This window comes from Bufo bufo, chromosome 4, assembly GCF_905171765.1.
Source record: "Bufo bufo chromosome 4, aBufBuf1.1, whole genome shotgun sequence".
Lineage (NCBI taxonomy): Eukaryota > Metazoa > Chordata > Amphibia > Anura > Bufonidae > Bufo > Bufo bufo.
The window spans coordinates 39,378,094-39,399,672 of NC_053392.1; the positions used below are offsets into that span (position 1 = coordinate 39,378,094).

General features: G+C 43.7%; 1 protein-coding gene across 1 annotated transcript in view; it reads right to left on the minus strand.

Annotated features, from left to right (window-relative positions):
- SCARA5 (scavenger receptor class A member 5) overlaps positions 1-21,579 on the minus strand; it is a 271,534-nt gene that overhangs the window by 212,163 nt on the left and 37,792 nt on the right. Inside the window, exon 3 of the mRNA XM_040427109.1 lies at positions 4,037-4,162. Coding sequence (XP_040283043.1) covers positions 4,037-4,162 — 126 coding nt within the window. The remainder of the gene's footprint in view (positions 1-4,036; positions 4,163-21,579) is intronic.

Below are 21,579 nucleotides of genomic sequence, written 5' to 3' on the forward strand. Positions count from 1 at the left end.
CCCCCATAACAATGCCAGTCATAGTGCTCCATAACAGTGCTCATCACAGTGTCCACATAGTAGTGCCAGTCATAGTGCTCCATAACAGTGCCAGTCATAGTGCTCCATAACAGTGCCAGTCATAGTGCTCCATAACAGTGCCAGTCATAGTGCTCCATAACAGTGCCAGTCATAGTGCTCCATAACAGTGCCAGTCATAGTGCTTTATAACAGTGCTCATCACAGTGTCCCAATAACAGTGCCAGTCATAGTGCTTTATAACAGTGCCAGTCATAGTGTGCTTATCACAGTGTCCCCATAACAGGGTCAGTCATAGTGCTCCATAACAGTGCCAGTCATAGTTCTCCATAACAGTGCTTATCAGCCCGGCAGTGTGTTATTGTAAACAAAAGAGCCCGTGCCCTGCGCGATCTAGTGCAGGGCAAGGGAGCGCATCGGAGCATGAGATGCTAGCCTCAGGGGGGCTGCCTGGGTGAAATTATGGGTATGTCCGGGTTCAGCTCTGAACCCGGACAACCCCTTTAAATCTAGATACACAGCCCAGCAGGGTGTATCACATATGATATTCTGAGATACATTGCAATGAAGACTGTATCACACAAGATAGGATTAGGTACACTAGCTTAGCTAACAGTATCTCAATCACACATGACAGGCTTAGATACTTTTGCTCGGCAGCACGCTATCCCTGAAAATGATAATGAAATTCGTAAATATTACATGATGGGGGATGTAGTAGTTTTAATAATTTAACCATAACTTAGCAACGCCCCGGTCACTATCCCTGTAATATAATATGAGTCGTCACGTCCCCTCCAGTGTATGAGGGTATCACCAGTAAAATCCAGAAAACCCGGATTACTACTGCAGCAATATCCCCATCGTCTGTGCTCCGGAGGCGCCTCTGCTCAGGGGAAACGAGAAATCACACATTTTACTCCATAAAAATAAGAAGGAACAGCTGCAGATCACACTAACCCTCCTCCATTATAACTGAAACCCATTATGTGCAGATGTAGCAGAAATGACTGTGTCCTTGAACTGTTCCATTGAGTTTAAGAGCACCAGTCTGTAGGATCAACCCTTTCAGAGCAGGCATACTGTCTAGTAGGGTTGACACTGCTGATTAAAATGATACCTGTCTTGTGAAAATCGGTTGCAGCGCTCCAGAGAAAAAGGTTCTTTTATTCTTTATGCTCCGAGGGGGTGGAGCCAGCACTGGAAAGCGGAGGAGCTGAGGTTCACCAAGGGGCTGGCTCCGCCCCTCCGTGTGCTGAAGCTCTCATTAGCTGAGAATAAAAGTAATTTTTTCTTGGGAAAGCCACTGCCAATTTTCAAAACACAGATACCGTTTTAATCAGCAGGATTAATCATATTAGGCAGTATGCCTGGTTTAACAGGGGAGGTCCTGTAGACAGGTGCCCATTAAGTTAAATCAGTCAGTTACCTGCACTGCATTCCTCAAGTCATGCCTGATGTCAAGTACCGCCCTGCTACATCTGCACCATTACACATCGAGCCTCTGGTATCTACAAGCAGAGCTTATACCTAGCTCACAGTATATTTTGCTTGCTTTGGTATTCTGAGTTGCCTAGCAACCACCTGACTTCCTGTCTTGGTGACCACCAATTCAGTACATGTAGTGTAAATAAGGTCTTCTCCAGGCGACAGAAGCTTGATCACTAGCATCACCTTTTGGATGGAGATCCTATAAGCCAATATCTGGCCTCATAACAAAGGTGTGGGAAATCAGCCAGAGCCAGAATCGCTTCCATAAGAAGGACACACTTATCTGAAAACAGCGGTTTCGGGGGTTTTGCCCCTCGTCAGTGCTGACCAGGTTACCTATTCCCAGGGAGAACTACCTGTCTTATAAGACTCCTTATGCCAACCTGGCACTCTGAACGATTACTCCAGAACTATGTCAATGGCCTCTCCTCAAGCTAAACCAGTACCTGCTCTGCACTGATGAGGGGCAAGAATATTGAGCAAAAATTATTTTTCCCAGAGTTCAAAACAGTGCCCCCTAACAATGCCAGACACAGTGACCCATAACAATGCCAGACACAGTGCCCCCTAACAATGCCAGCCACAGAGACTCATAGCAATGCCAGACACAGTGCCCCCTAACAATGCCAGCCACAGAGACTCATAGCAATGCGAGCCACAGTGACCCGTAACAATGCCAGCCACAGTGCCCCCTAACAATGCCAGCCACAGAGACTCATAGCAATGCGAGCCACAGTGCCCCCTAACAATGCCAGCCACAATGCCATATAAAAATGCCAGCCACAATTCCATAACAATGCCAGCCACAGTGACCCGTAACAATGCCAGCCACAGTGCCCCCTAACAATGCCAGCCACAGTGCCCCCTAACAATGCCAGCCACAGAGACTCATAGCAATGCCAGCCACAGTGACCCGTAACAATGCCAGCCACAGAGACTCATAGCAATGCGAGCCACAGTGCCCCCTAACAATGCCAGCCACAATGCCATATAAAAATGCCAGCCACAATTCCATAACAATGCCAGACACAGTGACCCGTAACAATGCCAGCCACAGTGCCCCCTAACAATGCCAGCCACAGTGCCCCCTAACAATGCCAGCCACAGAGACTCATAGCAATGCCAGCCACAGTGACCCGTAACAATGCCAGCCACAGTGACCCATAACAATGCCAGTCACAATGCCATATAAAAATGCCAGCCACAATTCCATAACAATGCCAGCCACAGTGACCTGTAACAATGCCAGCCACAATGCTGTATAACTATACCAGCCACAGAGACACATAAATGTGCCAGCCACAGAGACCCATAATCATGCCAGCCACAGTGACCCATAACAATGCCAGCCACAGTGACCCATAACAATGCCAGTCACACTGCCCAATAACAAAGCCAACCACAATGCCATATAACAATGCCAGCCACAATGCCCCATAACTGTGGCAGCCACAGAGACCCATAACTGTGCCAGTCACAGTGACCCATAACTGTGCCAGCGACAGAGACCCATAACAATGCCAGCCACAATGCCACATAACAATGCCAGTCACAGAAACTCATAACAATGCCAGCCACAGTGCCCCATAACAATGGCAGCCACAGAGACACATAACAATGCAAGTCTAGGTGCCCCATTACAGACAGCCACAATAGCTCATTACAGAGTCAGACAACAACAAATAACATAGAAAGCCATAACAATGCCCCCACAACAGTGCCAGCCATCCTATAACAGTAATTACACTAAGGATCACATCTTGGACTCTTCGCTATAGCTGACCACAGGGTCCTCCAGAGAATCCACATAACAGCCCAGCACTAACTATTCAATTCCCTGCAGCACCACCTCAGGTGAAATGAAGCATTACATGGTTCCCATAAATATAGATGGACTGTTCGTTCCTGGCCCATAGGTATGGAATCCATCAGAAAAAAATTGCTTCTCTACTGACCTATGGTTCCAATATATGACTTAATACAAATGTGTGATACTCCCATGTGAATGACACCTTAGGCTGTAGCTGGTTGTTATGATTTTGGGAAAAGCCCTCTCCAATATTGTGTTTGCCTAGCAAAGGGCTGGCTGGTTATAAGAATATGACTTTACCAGCACCACAATCATACATGGTCATCACAGCAAGGAAGTGTGGTCATTGTGATAATAAAGTGTGGTCATCATGAAAATCACTTGTTCTCATTGCGATACCCACATTTGGTCATCATGACAATCAGATATGGTCATCATGACAGTCATATGTGGTCATCACAACCGTTACATGTGGTCATCATGGCAATCCTATGTGGTCTCCACAATAATGACATGTGGTCATTATGATCATCAGGGATGGTCACTGTGACAATCATTTGTGGTCATTGTGACAATTATCCCTGTTAACTGCAACAATCACCTGTGGTCATTATGTCCACCAGTAATATGAGGAAATAATGCAATATACATTTAATTTCACTGGTTGGAACCAGCTGATTAACGTGTCACATCCTCCATGGTATCTGGGGGTCTTACCTGCCAAGATGAACACTCCAACAAGGATAAGAAAGACCAGTAAGTAGAGACCGACCACTGCATACTTCAGAGCTGCTATAGACCCCAGCTGTCCACACCGGCGGGATTTCCTTCCATTTCCTGGACCTGAACATGAAGAAAAGGTGTTTTTGATCATATTTTTGGGAAGGTTGGTCAGACAGAACTATAATGGTCTTCAGGTGCCCATGCATGGGCTAAGTATTGTGACCCAAGTGAAAATGGAAAGGTTAGATGCCCTAAAGAACCAAAAAATATCAGCCTGATGTCTTACAACCATGTCCCATTCTCCCAATCCAATTGCCAACAAACTGATCGTGTTGATGGAATTCAATCAACATGATGAGCTAAAAAAACAGCAATCAGTAGTCAGCCATATACAAAGTGGTACTATGTTTGACATTGGTCCATAGGTTCATTTCAAAACATGTATGGAATTTTTTGAAATTTCTCATCTACAGCTTCATCTACCAACCATATTAGATACTTTTTGGAAATTATAGTCATCTCCAATGAAACAGGGTCCAATGTGAGCTGATCTATACAATGTGCCATTGGTATGTAAAGTCATCCAAACAACCCATCAATTGTTCTTTAATAAGCCAAAAGTAAAAATGCATTAAAGTGGTATTCTGTTTTGGACAGTATTTTTCTGGAAGACTACCCAAGGAAAAACTGATCACAAGTTATCCTACTGCTGGGAGCCCCAGTGATCAGCTATAATCAGTGGAGAAACCTGGCTATATTCAGTATTCAGTTTCCCTGCAGTGCCACCACTAAGGAACTGAGGAATTACATGGTGCCCATTAAAAGTAATGGGCCATCAAAGGTGCATTGGGTTCTCCAGAACAAGAGTTCTTTTGATAATAGATGGGGGCCCCAAACACCAGACCAACCTTCATCTACAAGCTCTTTAAGCAATGATATTTCTTCAGCTACGATGCTTCTTCTTTAGCTACGATGCTAAGAAGTCATATGCCCATTACATTTTTGGGATCTGGCCATTTGCTGGATCAGAACCATGGATGTTGCTCAGTATACTCCCATGTAACAAAATCTAAACTACAGTATAACATAAGCGGTTGTGCTTATACCCTGAAGGGTAGATTTCTTCATCTGTGGTTCATTTACAAATAATGAAAACCCCAAAAAGTAAAACTTAAAACGTGTGGTGTAAATGGATGACTCCGCTATTGTTATGACTCGCTTTAATTAAATAATGCTGCTGAATATTCTGATACAGGAAATAAAATATCATTAGCAAGTCAAATGCCATCTCTCTCCATTCCTCGCTCTCGGTTCTTAATAGATTGGCCAACCTATGCAACACGTCGAGTTAAAGCGAAAACCAAAAGACCACAAAAGGGAAACAGATGTAAAGCCCAGAAAAACCTCAATAAACTGTGGCTGGTATGTATTTCCAATTTTAATCTACAAAAGATGTACAGGATTCAACCTAAAATAGATGAAGCCACCTTCCATGGAAGGACCATACATTACATGAGTGTAATGTATGATCTCCAACCAATCTGCTGACAAATCACATGACCTCCCAATTACAGAGACCTCTGTGTGCACTCCCCACGTGACTCCTGTGGTCAACCCATACGCAGGGAAAATCTCTAAGCATATATGCCAAAAGCAAAGCCCATGAGCAGCGGCATACATAGAGAAGTAAGGGCACCTTAGCAAGGATCAAACCAGGCCCCCCACACAGAACAGAAGGGTTTCTGCCTAAACCCTTTTCAATGACCCTTGGGATATTTTTCCACTGCCTCATTTGCTAAAAGTTGTGCCTTTAGAGGGTAGAGTCCTGACCAAGTTTTCATCCCCAGTAGAAGAGGAGATAATCCGAACTAAGACTGGGCCCTCTATTACCCTGGGCCCCATAACAGTCGCATGGTCTACCGCTATGGTAGTTACGCCCCTGCCCATGAGATACCTCATCCATGGCCCCATCAATAAAAAAAAATAGATATATACTATATAGTATAGGAACATAAAATTCTGCTTACCAAAAGACCACTGTTTTGGCATCAGTTAGGTCAATAGGGGTGGACAGACCTGTTCAGACATGCACACCGCACATGGTAAGAACACAGCCTAACCATGGAGAGGTGTCCATAACAGCCATGAGCAGCCATCAGGGCTGCTCAAAAGTTTGTGTGGGAGGGGACATAGACTTGCATCAGGGGGAGACCACCAATGATCGAGCAGATTAGCCTCTGTGACCTCCATGATCAGAGCAGGAAGAGGAAGGTGAAAACAATTGGTTGAATATGTTCAGGTTCCTGTCACATGCTGCTGGGTAATGATGGATCCTGGAGAGGTGAGTAACCCACTGGACATCAGGTATGAATTAACACCTTCACTGTTTTGGACTGCAAGGCATAGTGATGTTGACCCTTTCACTACTTTTGACCACAAGGGATAGTGATGTTAGCCCTTTTATTACTCTAGTCCACCAGGGATAGGGATGATAACCCTTTGACTACTGTAATCCATTAGGAATAGTGTTTTCCACCCTTTCACTACTGTAATCTAGACTATCGAGGATTGCGATGTTAACCCTTTCAATATTCTAGAGTTAGACCAACAGGAAAAGTTATATTAACCCTTTATTCCATTAGCCCCTTACCTACCCTAGATAACCAGGGGTACTGCTAATAAATTAATTGTCTTATGAATACAACCCTCTATCAGGGCACATGGTTGTCATAGACAGGGGTCCCATTGTTTGAAACAACCTCTAAAAACCAAAGCAAGAAACCACCAACAAAAGGCACCTCTCAGTCTTTTGGACCTGATCTGTCCATATATTAAATGGTCGGCCATTCATTTGAACTTAATGAATACTACGTCGTCCTTTCAGCAGCTACTGTATGACCAGATGTGGTTTTTGAAGCCAGCCCAGTAGTAATGAGGTGATTAAAGAGGTTTGTCTTCATGAAAGCCTCCTTAAACCACCAGGAACAATAATACAATAACGAACCCCCAAGCCACCCTAGATCACCAGGTATATTATAATTAACCCCAAGTCACTAAAGGCATGATCACTATGGAGTTCATCCACCAGTTGTTGGGCCTTTTTGTCATCTCATAGATACCAGGGATCTTGTCTATTAATGAACTGTCTTCAGAGCTAGGACTATGGCCACTGTTATCCTCTCCTCCTGCCCAGTGACTTCTTCAGGCATTGTATTGCACTCATTCATAAAGACATGAGACACAATGCTCCATCTACAATGTTGAATTCTAGTCAAAGTTCTGGCCAAAAATTCTGCCTCTGCTCAGTGCTGCAGCAGCAGCAGGTGTACAGTAATAAAATATCTTGCTAAACAATAAAATCCTACACACAGCCCTGAAACACCAGTAGATTTACTCCTCGATCAAATCTAATAGTCACATAGCAACCAAGACTATGGTTCTCCTCATTGTCCTCTCCGACCTCAGGCTATACTGGTGTTAACATATCAAAATAAAGATAATTGGATGGAAAATAATTAGGGCATTGGAACCTCCAAAGTAACTTTAGACGGGATGAACCGGGGTCTGCGCTCAATCTCTGTGCCAAAAATTCCTGTTGTTGGCCAGAACGTGCTGTTTGTAACATGATCCTGCGCTCCAGAGACCCCTCGAAGAGCACAATGAACATTACAAAAGTTCTCAACCCAACAATAAAAGTCTGCACGTGTTCCTGTGCTCTCCTACAGGCGTAATCTACACAACGCTTTCTTCATATTACCCACTGTATCCATCCGTCCCTCCAACTATGTGACATCTTATGATTAACGGGAAAACGCCTGGTTCTTAGGGATGAAAAACATTTGTACAGCTGGTAATTTGGCTTTCGAAGCTTTGTGGTGGAGGTCCAGGAAGACGTGCACCTTGGCACGGTAGTCAAATCTCCTGGGAAGAAGCTGTTTCTCTCGAAATATCCCATCAGCGAGTGAACTCACATGACATTGAACGATCTCAACGGTCTGACAGCCAAAGCATAAAATTACTGCTATGGAGTAAAAAATAATTTTCTATATGATCTCCAGATTATAGGAACGTATCACGAGCTGTCACCACATGGAAATGTCTTCCAGATATCTACGTATCCAAAGACATTGAATCCATAGAAGTTTCCTTGAGATGTGCAGGTGCTCCACCAATCTTGGCCAACATCTCAGGATAGAATGTGATCCCTGAGAGCTGCTGCCCATAACCACAATCCCACACATGAGCAATCCTGTTAACAATGGTCATTTTATAAGCGGTGTGAGACTATTCTCCGGGGCTAGGTGTGGATGCTTGATCCATTGGCATGGGTTTTTCTTTAGGCTTGCACGTTCTAGCGTTTTACTATAAATTTAATAAAAAGTCTTGTTTTAGGAATAAACTTGGCCATCATTGACCATGGGCAGACTTATCCAAGATTATTTCTATAGGGGAAAGCACTGGGTTATGACCACCCACCAGCCGTACTTACATACGGTAAGTATAGTCAGTAAACTTAATGAGACCATTTGAGGGGGATAATACAGGTTAATAGACTCTTAGATGACTTACATAGATGACCCCATAGAATAACATTAAGGTTGCACATGAGTCCATGCCATTGTGTAGACCAAGCCTAAAGTTTCACCTTAAAAAGATTGATCTGCAGTACCATGCCTGACCACATAGTGCAGCATATTTACATACGAAATGCAGTACAAAGCACTGTTCATACCGTTAATAATTACATAGAAAACTGCATGATCATTTATGAAAAATTATAGAAACTGACTTACAACCCTTTTATATGTGCCGGGAAAAAGGGCACTTGTAACTGATAATTGTCCCAGGTAAAAGTATTATAGTAGTTATATTCTTGTACATAGGAGGCAGTATTATAGTAGTTATATTCTTGTACATAGGAGCAGTATTATAATAGTTATATTCTTGTACATAGGAGCAGTATTATAGTAGTTATATTCTTGTACATAGGAGGCAGTATTATAGTAGTTATATTATTGTACATAGGAGGCAGTATTATAGTAGTTATATTCTTGTACATAGGAGGCAGTATTATAGTAGTTATAGTCTTGTACATAGGAGCAGTATTATAGTAGTTATATTCTTGTACATAGGAGCAGTATTATAGTAGTTATATTCTTGTACATTGGAGCAGTATTATAGTAGTTATATTATTCTACATAGGAGCAGTATTATAGCAGTTATATTCTTGTACATAGGAAATGTATTATAGTAGTTATATTCTTGTACATAGGAAATGTATTATAGTAGTTATATTCTTGTACATAGGAGGCAGTATTATAGTAGTAATATTATTGTACATAGGAAAAGTATTATATTAGTTATATTCTTGTACATAGGAGCAGTATTATAGTAGTTATATTCTTGTACATAGGAGCAGTATTATAGTAGTTATATTCTTGTAGATAGGAGGCAGTATTATAGTAGTAATATTCTTGTACATAGCAGCAGTATTATAGTAGTTATATTCTTGTACATAGGAGCAGTATTATAGCAGTTATATTCTTGTACATAGGAGCAGTATTATAGTAGTTATATTCTTGTACATAGGAGGCAGTATTATAGTAGTTATATTCTTATACATAGGAGCAGTATTACAGTAGTTATATTCTTGTACATAGGAGGCAGTATTATAGTAGTTATATTCTTGTACATAGGAGCAGTATTATAGTAGTTATGTTCTTGTACATAGGAGCAGTATTACAGTAGTTATATTCTTGTACATAGGAGGCAGTATTATAGTAGTTATATTCTTGTACATAGGAGCAGTATTATAGTAGTTATATTCTTGTACATAGGAGGCAGTATTATAGGAGTTATATTCTTGTACATAGGAGGCAGTATTATAGTAGTTATATTCTTGTACATAGGGGGCAGTATTATAGGAGTTATATTCTTGTACATAGGAGCAGTATTATAGGAGTTATATTCTTGTACATAGGAAAAGTATTATAGTAGTTATATTCTAGTACATAGGAGCAGTATTATAGTAGTAATATTCTTCTACATAGGAGCAGTATTATAGTAGTTATATTATTCTACATAGGAGCAGTATTATAGTAGTTATATTATTGTACATAGGAGCAGTATTATAGTAGTTATATTCTTGTATATAGGAGCAGTATTATATTAGGTATATTCTTTTACATAATTCAGAATATTATAGTAGTTATATTTTTCTACATATATAGTAGTTAGATAGATCTTCTCAAATCCTTCAGTAACACTCAATATTCACATTATAAAAAAAATTGTAAAGAAATAATGACAATAAAAACTGAATATGATGGTTATTATTTTTGAAGTATCTCATAGAAAGCTGTATTTCATTCAAATCCCCGATTAAATAGTTTGTTAATCGAACTTCCAAAGATGACACTGGGGACGGAGGTTTTAGAGATAAATAAGGATATATCAGCATTATAGGATTGTATGATTTGGCGGCAGTCCATAACCTATGATCCATTCTCTGTCAATGACCTCACTGCAGATACAGTCTGAGCTTAATGCAAGGTATAACATAACACAGTGATACGATTACTGGACTGGGTGTTCACAGTTCCAACACACTGCGCTGGATCTGTCTTCAATCATGTCAACTTATGTAATACGTATCAACATTAGTGGGGATTTTACAGAGGAGAAGGTTTATATCTTCACTAAGTGACTGCGTCCACACTAAATAAGATTCCTATTTAAAGGGGACTTTCCAAATTTTGAAAAAAAAACTACTCACAATGGAAAAAAGTTATAAAGCATACATGGACACTAAGGGGAGATGTATCAAACTGGTGCAATGGAAAACTGGATGCCTACAGCAACCAGTCAGATTCTACCATTCATTTTTCAAAGCTTGGTTGCTAGTTTTCCTTTGCACTGATTTGATAAATGACCCCCACAGCATTTAGTTTTGAGGTTCTGCTGCAGAAATGCATTTCAAATTAATATTTCCTTAATACATTTTTCTACCACTAGGTGGAGTTTCATTGTCTTGTGCTACATGCATTTGAATGGTAGCTCTTTGTTTTATTTGTTGCTCATGAACATGTATTTCCTTAACAGCACAACATGTGGCGAAACAGAGTATTGCAAGCAAACTTGTAAAAAAAATTAATAATAATAATAATTTGTAAACCTGCATAACCCTAAGGTGATGTAAGTTCAATTCATTAGAACCTAAAGGGATCCATGTGTGTTGCAGCCATAATTTAAATACTTACATATGCCTGTATTACCACATTATGATGCCAGACTTAGTCATATCCCATGTGGAAATCCAAGCCCAGGGTGAAGGTCAGAGGGGTGGTTAAATTATTATATGGATTAAAAGTGTGCACCAATATGGTCTAAAGGTGTTGTCTGTGATTTGAGAAAAGGATCTGCTCTCTTTCCAGAAACATTACCTCTTTTGTCTTGACACTGTGTCAGACATTACAGCTCATTCCCATTCAACTGAGTACCACAAACAGTCCGTGGACAATATCCCTCGATAGTATCTGCTCTGTGCAGGTTAATCCCCACTCAAGTAAAGTCTGCTACCACCCAGATTCCCTAAATTCCCCCTTTAATGATTAGGTTGAGCAATCAGACCAAACAGAGAACTGTGCAGCTCTACAGTTACAGCTTCACAGTCCTCTCTATCATCTTTCTGAAGAGGACAAAGATGAAGGTAGATGCTGATACAGGGATAACACTGGAACCTGAAGGAATGCACAACCATTAGAGTACCAGATGTAATAGATTAGACTCTTCACCATCCTCCACCAAGGATATATACATTAATTTCTTCCCTGCTCTAGACTACAAGGGATGCAGGCATTAATCCATTCACTAGTACAGACCACTCGAGATACAGCTATTAACCCCTTTCATGCCCTAGACCACCAGGAATGCAAGCATTCATGCCTTCAATTCCCTAGATGCCCAGGGATGCTGGCATTAATCCCTTCACTACTTTATACCATTAGGCGTGCAAAAATTAATCCAACCACTGCCCTAGACTACCAAGAATGCAGGGATGAATCCTTTTACTGGTCTACGCCACTAGTAATTTAGGCATTAAACCATTTACTGCCCTACACCACCAGGAATGCAGGCATTCATGCCTTCAAGACCCTAGACCCTCGGGTTGCTAGAATTTATCTCTTCACTGCTGTAGACCACCAAGGGTGCAATTATTAATCCATTTACTACCCTACATTACCAAAGATGCAGGCATTAATCCCTTTACTGGCCTACACCACCAGGAATGCAGGCATTCATGCCTTCAATGCCCTAGACCCCCAGGATGCTGGCATTTATCCCTTCACTGGCCTACACCACTAGGAATTAAGGCATTAATCCCTTCACTGGCCCCACTGGCCAAGGCAACTAGGAATGCAGGTTTTCATGCATTCACTGCCCTAGACCCCATAGATGCCAGCATTAATCCCTTCAGTGCCCTAGTCTACCAGGGATTCTGGCATTAATCCCTTTACTGCCCAAGACCATCAGGGATGTCGGCAATAACCTCTAAACTACCCTTCCTCTGTGCCAAAAAAGGATCCTCAGGGATGTCCGAATTAACCCCTTAACTACTACTTCCCCTGTGCCAAAATGACCACTGAGTAGACAACAAGACCTCTTGTCCAGGGCTCCAGGATATCTGGCTGCTTTATTGCTAAATTTGAGAGAGCTGATCCTCTACAATGGCCTAGTGGGCATTGGAACCATGGACAAGACTCCTTTAGGTCTCCTACATAGTGGTTACATTACCTCATGTAGATCGTCAAGAGCTTTAAAAGCATATCGCAACCTTTTTTCTTTTTCTTAATAGCTAAATGTAAAATAAATGATTTGCCCTAAAATAATAACCTCACCGGAAAAATGAAGGCGCCCCAAAAGAAACAATTTTCATAAAACATAAGTCAGACTTTCACTTTAACACTCAGCATAAAATGAAACAAATATGACCTAAACGATTTCCAAATAAGTAATATGGAGCATACGTCCTCAGTAAACACTATCCCATGCACCTTCCTCCAGATGCCTCGAAATCTGAGAGAATGGATTTTTTGGCACGCGCCGTATTAGTGCCGAGAAGCTGAGAATCTGCAATATTCACCAGAAAAATATTTTTCCCCCCATGGTTACAGCATGGTCTTAACTTATATGAACACGAAAAACAATCTTGTTTTTTTCTGCTTGTACAGCTGCAGATAGAGCGTCTCGAGGAGCCTCGGACTGGGCGGGTTACGGCAAACCAGGCCAAGTCCTCCTTTGTTCTCCAAGGATCTGATATAAGTCCTAATGTCAGTAAAATATTGCCATTACCCTGATTATGGAAGACTGGGTCCATCTGTTCCTCTGCAAGAAAATTAATTTAATGAAGGAATAAGTAGTCACCTAATCAGAACCAGATAGACCCCAACAAATAGTGAGATCTCGTGAGGATCACGTACTTGTGAAATCACCTTTCTCCTCAAAGAAGGTTTATTCTGGGACACTTAGAGTAAAAAAGTTTTAAAAAAAATCTCTATTTTCTATCCAGGTCCGGAGACATTAGACTATTTTTCAAAAATTTTTGTGGCCAAACCGCAAAAACAAGCCTGCGGTGAAAGAAAAATAAAATATCTGGTGGAGCCAAAGACTCCAGGCCCATAATACTACTAGTAAACAAGATGGAGATGGAAGCTTAGTTCATTCCTTCATAGAACGGAACATTTGCAGTAAGATATTTCTCCTCCTGACGTACGAGGCCTGGAGTGTGAAATGTGCAATCATTTAGCTTGTAACAAGGTGAAAAGATGAAATGTTCATCCAAACATTTATAAAAATCGAGTGTTTGGAATAAAAATTGTTGGCTTAAAGGTGGTGGCTATTTGTCTTTAACTTCAAGTACTTCCAATTTCTGGGGTGGAAAAGAGAAATGTAGAAAGGGTGTGACTATAATACATTCTGGATGAAGTCCTGGGTACAAAAGAGAGGTAGATATGAGGTGGATGGATGGATGGATGCATAGATAGATAGATAGATAGATATTAGATAGATATGTAACGGGGTTTTGGGGGTGCCCCCTAGTGTCTATGGGGTCCCTAACCCTAGTTAACTCACTATGCCTGACAGGCGGATCCTGAGCCTCCGCTATCTGGGAGTTGGGGTACATGTCTGCGGCAGTGCCACCACCCAGTGGAACATCCGGGGTAGGGATGTGAGGCTCCACTGGGAACATACTTGGTGCAATGAGACTGACACAGCCTAACTGGAATTAACTTTATATAGTGCGTAACAAAATGAACCAACATACATAGAAAAATACAATAGCGTAACACAAATAACAGGGTAATGTGGATTCTTCCTCACCCACCCACTAGCACACCTGCGTCCCACCCCCTATCTTCGCCCTAGTGGCCGTTGGTGCACATAGGAGAGTTGGGGCCCTTATAAGTCCTGCTCCGCAGGGTCACTGAAGCAGCCTGAGCTGTGTAATGTCCGTCACTGGACCTCAGAGTCTTTACTGTGAGTGAGGAGACAGGTGCCCTGTGGTGATACAGGGAGAGGTTTGACTTACCCTCACAACACCATTTACCAGGCCAGTCCGCAGCAATCTCCTCTCACTGGATTCACCAGACGTCTGGACTCAGTGCTTGTCTTTGCCAGCGGTCCCTCTCTCAGCAGGTGTGATCTTGGGTGAAGTAAGTTCTCTCCGCCAGGTTCTATCTCTGTGCTGCAGTCTCTCAATGCCAGACCCATGTCCTCTCTCTGGCTGAGCAAATTGTAACTTCCAGAAACTTCCAGGACCTTCCTCCTTAGAGCTGTGCAGCCCGCGTCGTTTTAGGACCTGCGATGATGTCACTAACCATGTGACTCATTTCAGCCAGTCATGTGATCAATGCTCAATGTCTTATCAACAGCATACTGAGTCCATCTACTGGGCATTTCAGATAACGCAACCGGTGTAACTTCACAGGGTTACATGCTCCCCCTTGAAAAATACTTGCCTTCCACTGGCAAGTCCTAGCCAGGGGCTTAACAAAAATTCAACAGAAATATATTTAGCATACATACAGTACAGTTGGCACAGTAATATCCTAGCTAGCTATTTATTTAGGGTAAAGAGTCACTAACATTTACCACTTCAGCTAGTGCATGTAGGAAAGTGGCCATTTTAGATGCTGCTTGTGTCAGCGGGGCATAACTGGGCTCTCCTATATTATCATAAACTAAGGCCCTAGGGGGTTGCCGCACTCTGGTACTGTGTCTCAGTTCTCGCTGTGGGAGAGGATCTTGGGACATCAACTGTGGGACTTCGACTCCTGCCTTCGAAGTAGAGTCTCTAAGGGGAGTTCCAGGCACAAAACATGGACTTTCTGGATTCAACCTTGGAGAACTTTGTGACCTAGGAGAGGTTCCGGGACTTTGTGGAACCACCGGAGTTAAAGGAGGCAATTGCTGTGTCTCTTCTGCGGGTGATGACCACCACTGATCCTCTGCACTGGGAGTTCCCGGGGTCTCCTCTGCCCCATTTCCAGGACTCTCTGCTGGGTTTCCCTCCAGTTCTTCACTACTCTCTTCCTCTTCATCAGCATACACAACTGGAAGCAGATGGTTTCTATGCCAAGCCTTTATTCGGCCCTCCGGGCCCCTAATGTTGTACACTGGCAGTCCTTCTAGTTTGGACACAACCTCAAACAGGGTATCTTTCCATCTGTCAGCCAGTTTGTGTTTTCCAGGCACACCTAGATTCCGGAGAAGAACTTTATCCCCTGCTTGGATCTCCCGATATCTCACCTTAGAATCATACCTTCTTTTGTTCCGTTCCTCCATTTTTGCTGCAGCTTGGGTGGCCAACTCATAGGCCCGATGAAGGTTTTGTTTGAGGTTCCTCACATATTGAAAGTGTGAAGTTGAATCTGTTCCATCAGGAGACACTCCCAAACGGACATCTACCGGTAATCGAGCTTCTCTTCCGAACATTAGGAAATAGGGTGAGAACCCTGTAGATTCATGCCTTGTACAGTTGTATGCGTGGACCATGGCTTCCACATGTTTACTCCAAGACTGCTTCTCGACTTGCTTGAGAGTCCCTAGCATATCTAGGAGGGTCCTATTGAACCGTTCTGGCTGTGCATCACCCTCCGGATGATAAGGTGTGGTTCTGGACTTCTGCACCTGCAACATGTCCAACAGCTCCTTGATCAACTTACTCTCAAAGTCTCTACCTTGATCAGAGTGTATCCGATTGGGTAGTCCATAGTGAATAAAATACTTCTGCCAAAGGACTTTGGCTACAGTCACAGCTTTTTGATCTTTAGTGGGGAAGGCTTGAGCATAGCTGGTGAAATGGTCCGTTACCACCAGCACATTTCCAATTCCCGCTGTATCGCTCTCAATGCCGAGATAGTCCATGCACACAAGATCCATGGGTCCCGTACTTTTCAGATGACCCATAGGGGCAGCTCTCACAGGCAGGGTCTTCCTCTGGATACACCTCCTGCATGTCTTTACATGTTGCTCGACATGTTCCCTCATGCGAGGCCAATAGAACCGATCTTGTACTAGGCCATAGGTCTTGTCCACCCCGAGATGCCCATGTTGATCGTGGAGAGCTCTCAGGACCATGCCACGGTATCTGTGGGGTAGTACCAATTGTTTTCTGTCAGGGTGATCATGATACTTCACGACCCTATAGAGTACTCCATCTTCAAGATGTAGTCGGCTCCATTCTCTTCGGTATAATTCTCTTTGACTCACAGGTAGAGAAGTCAGCAATTTAGGATTCTTAGTCTTTATTGCTCTGATAACTATCCCAATATACCAGTCCTGTGCTTGAGCCTTCTTCTTGTCTTCTGTGGTTATACTGGACCACTGTTGAAGCATGACTGGAGCATGGAACACCTCAGGCACGGCTTCTGGAGAGTGGCTAATGGAGTCTATCCCCCTTAGCTCGGCAAACTCTTCTTGTCTCTCGGCCACCACATACATCTGACAAAAGGTTCCTACCCCCGGCCCAGGGATCTCTTCCCACTCCTCTTCTTCTTGGTGAGGAGGGAGTCTAGGTCTGCGGGACAGGGCATCTGCACTGACATTCTTGGGCCCAGGCTTGTACTTCAGGCTGAAACTGTAGCTTGACAAGGCAGCCAACCACCTATGTCCTGTGGCATCCAGCTTAGCTGTAGTCTGAATGTAGGTAAGTGGATTGTTGTCAGTCCTTACTTCGAATGTTGCTCCATACAGATAGTCATGTAGTTTATCCACGATGGCCCACTTGAGTGCCAGAAATTCCAATTTATGGACTGGATAGTTCTTCTCTGCACCTGTAAGGCTTCTACTTATGTAAGCCACCGGCCTCAATCCTTCTGGATAACTTTGGTGCAGTACACCCCCTAGACCTTCCATACTGGCATCCACATGGAGGATATATGGTTTCTCAGGGTCTGCATAGGCTAAAACAGGAGCTTCTGTAAGTCTCTTCTTCAATGTCAGAAAGGCATCTTCACATCCTGAAGTCCATTTCTCTCCAAAGGGGTCTTTAGGAGATGGTGCCTTAGCACCCGTTACGTCAGAGGTAATCTTCAGTAGGTCATGTAACTCTCGAGCAATCTTTGAGTAGTCTTTCACGAACCTTCGGTAGTAACCACAGAATCCGAGAAAGGACCGCAACTCACTGATGTTATCTGGTCTTGGCCAATTCAACACTGCTTCAATTTTAGCAGGATCTGTGGCTACTCCTTCAGCAGAGACTATATGCCCCACATAAGTGACAGAGTTCTGGGCAAATCGGCATTTGTCCACTGATAGCTTCAGGCCTTCAGCTTGAAGTCGATCCAACACCTTTAGCAATCTTTGTTCATGCTCCTCTGGTGTCTTCCCGAAAACAATTAGGTCATCTAGATACACTAGACACTCTTTGGGATTCATATCCCCCACAGTTTTCTCCATCAGCCTCTGGAAAGTAGCAGGAGCTCCTGTGACTCCCTGTGGCATTCTGGTAAACTGGAAGAACCCCAAAGGGCAGATGAAAGCTGTCTTTTCCTGATCCTCCTTCTTCATGGGTACCTGATAATATCCAGACCTCAAGTCAAGCACACTGAACCACTGGCTGCCAGATAGGGCGTTCAGAAGATCCTCTATCCGGGGCAAAGTGTACTGATCTGGCACAGTCCTCTTGTTCAAAGTACGGTAGTCCACACATAGCCGAACTGAACCATTCTTTTTTCTCACTACCACAATAGGTGAGGCATAGGGGCTCCGAGACTCTGTGATGATGCCTGCTCCTTCCATCTGCTGGAGTATGTCCCGGACATCTTCCACATCTCGAGGGGGTATTCTTCTTGACCTTTCTCTGAAAGGAGTAGAATCAGCAAGTCTTATAGTATGGGTGGCACTCTTAGAACACCCCACGTCCATCTCTGCTCTGGAAAACACTCCCTCTCGGGTGACCAGTTTTGAACGAAGGCTGTCTTTCCACTCCTGTGGTAGAGGAGAATCTTCTAGATCAAAATCTAAAGGTGCTTTCACATGATCCTTCTGTTCTGCACTCACAGACATGATGGACGAAACTTGATCTAAAAGGTGTATCACACCAATCATCTGATGACGATCAATCCGGATTTCCGTGGGGGTTAAATTCTGTACCATCACAGGAAAGCTCCGACACCACCTTTTCCGCCAATCTTTCACCTCAGGTATGAGAGTCCACCCCTTCTTCTGATCCTCTTCAGGCAGAGACTCAATAAGGTATTGTCCAGTTCCCCCCAACATTTCATGGTGCATTGAGGCTATGGCTCGTAAGGTTTTGGTCTCACCAGGCTTCACAAATGCAGGTTCTGTTCCTGAATAGTGGCACGACCCTGGTTTTGTTTCAAGGGCTAGTCGTCTACACTCTTTCCCTAGGACAGGGCTGACCTCCATCAGTCGGTCTAAGGAGACATCTCCCACTTCTGTCAGATAGGCCTTGAATACATCCTGTACCATCTTTGCATTAGTGCCCAATATTATTGGGGCACACACTTTCCTGGCTGCAGGGCATATCAAAGCTTCCAGCTCCATAGGACATATTATCCCAGTGTTTAACTGGGGAATAGTTATGGTCACTTTTATGCATCCCTCCACAGGTTGAGCTTGAGAACCAACGCCCCATAGCTGAAACTCTCCTGCAGGTTCCATAGGAATGTGTTTCAAATGACGTTCATAGAAGTCTCGGTAGATAATGGTGACTTGAGAACCTGTATCTAGCAATGCTGAAGCCTGAATTCCTTCTACTTGCACGTGTATCAAAGATTTAGGCCCAATCTTGGCTCCTACAGATAAACCATAGGTAGGCCGGGTCTTCCTTCGCTTGTAAGACCTGGTCATTTGAGTCTCCTCAAGCTCGGTTGCCAGCACCTCCACATACACCTCCATGGAGTTCGCAGGGCACTCCCGCTGAAAATGCCCTGACTTTCCACATTTAAAGCAATCCCCTCGGTGGGGTGAATCCTCAGGAAACAGTTTTTTCTGAGTCTTCCTGTGTTGCCCCCCACTTCCAGGGGGAGGATCTGCTCTCTCTGGTGGTGACTTGCATAAGAACTCCAATTCAGCCACCTTCTTCCTAAGAGCTGACAGTTCTGTATCCTCTTTCTCCTTCTGTAGGGGTGGACACATCTGGTCTTCCAATCTCCTGGCTGTATTTATTAAGGTGGAATAAGGCAGGACTTTATCGTCCAACTTGGCTCTTAGCAGAATCATAATTGGATTATTGATTAAACCACCTCTCTGAATTTGCTTAGATAGCCGAGCATCCAACTCAGAGGCAGGAACTGCTCCTTTATGGAATAACTTTCCAAGCGATAGCTGTAACCGGTTGATATAGTCAGTGGCTTTTTCATGCTCCTTCTGCTTAGTGGCTAGGAACTTAACCAGCAGATCATCCAAATCTTCTGATTTCCCATAAGCATCCTGCAAAACTTGTAGATAGTCGTGCACAGTAGCTTGCCCATTTACTCCCTTGTACAGTCTTATCATGTCTGTAGCGGGAAAACGAAGACTCTCCACCAACCGCTGTTTCTTTATGGTATCCGTACAAGACCATTCCTCCAACAACTGCATAGCATTATCCTTCCAGACCTCAAAAGGCTCTTCTCCTGAAGGAACAGGCTGATTCCCAGAAAACACCTTTAGTTTGCGGTAACTATGGGTGTGGTTTGCCGTCACTATGGCTTCTGAGAGTTTCTGGAGTATGTCCGATACATCACTACCTCCTGTAGGCGGGGTGCGGACTACAGGGTTGTCTGGTTTCAGTAATGCTGTAGATGGATGAAATTCTGCTTTAGGAGTAATCATCCCCTGTTCTCTAGGAGGATGGGCAGCTTGTTTAGGAATGGCTCCGGCCTTTCCGGAGATGGGAGTCAGGAGCTTAGAATAATTTCCTGTGACATAATCTCTCTGTTCTAATTTAAAGGGTTGTTGCAGCGAGACCCTTTCTTTCTTATCAAGGAGAGCGTACACTAAAGAGCATCCTTCATCCGGGGCTCCATATAAATGAATGTTGGTAGGCATCTCATGGTCTCCCAAGTCCGTATGACAATATATTAACATGTAAGTTTGGCCTTCAGAATCCTGCAGGATATCCCTGACGGTCGCCATTCCTATTCCCAATCGAAGTTCTATACACAAGATGACGTGATTCATCTCACAGCAGGATGGGACTCTGCATAACATCACAGCTTGCTGCAATGGTACATTTCTTTGCTGGGCCCACTCTTTTGCAAAGGAGGGAGTGGCCTGAGGATTTAATCTATTCTCACTGGTTGTACCCCAATTCATCTCAGCAGTGCCTCCATATGTAACGGGGTTTTGGGGGTGCCCCCTAGTGTCTATGGGGTCCCTAACCCTAGTTAACTCACTATGCCTGACAGGCGGATCCTGAGCCTCCGCTATCTGGGAGTTGGGGTACATGTCTGCGGCAGTGCCTCCACCCAGTGGAACATCCGGGGTAGGGATGTGAGGCTCCACTGGGAACATACTTGGTGCAAATGAGACTGACACAGCCTAACTGGAATTAACTTTATATAGTGCGTAACAAAATGAACCAACATACATAGAAAAATACAATAGCGTAACACAAATAACAGGGTAATGTGGATTCTTCCTCACCCACCCACTAGCACATCTGCGTCCCACCCCCTATCTTCGCCCTAGTGGCCGTTGGTGCACATAGGAGAGTTGGGGCCCTTATAAGTCCTGCTCCGCAGGGTCACTGAAGCAGCCTGAGCTGTGTAATGTCCGTCACTGGACCTCAGAGTCTTTATTGTGGTGAGGAGACAGGTGCCCTGTGGTGATACAGGGAGAGGTTTGACTTACCCTCACAACACCATTTACCAGGCCAGTCCGCAGCAATCTCCTTTCACAGGATTCACCAGACGTCTGGACTCAGTGCTTGTCTTTGCCAGCGGTCCCTCTCTCAGCAGGTGTGATCTTGGGTGAAGTAAGTTCTCTCCGCCAGGTTCTATCTCTGTGCTGCAGTCTCTCAATGCCAG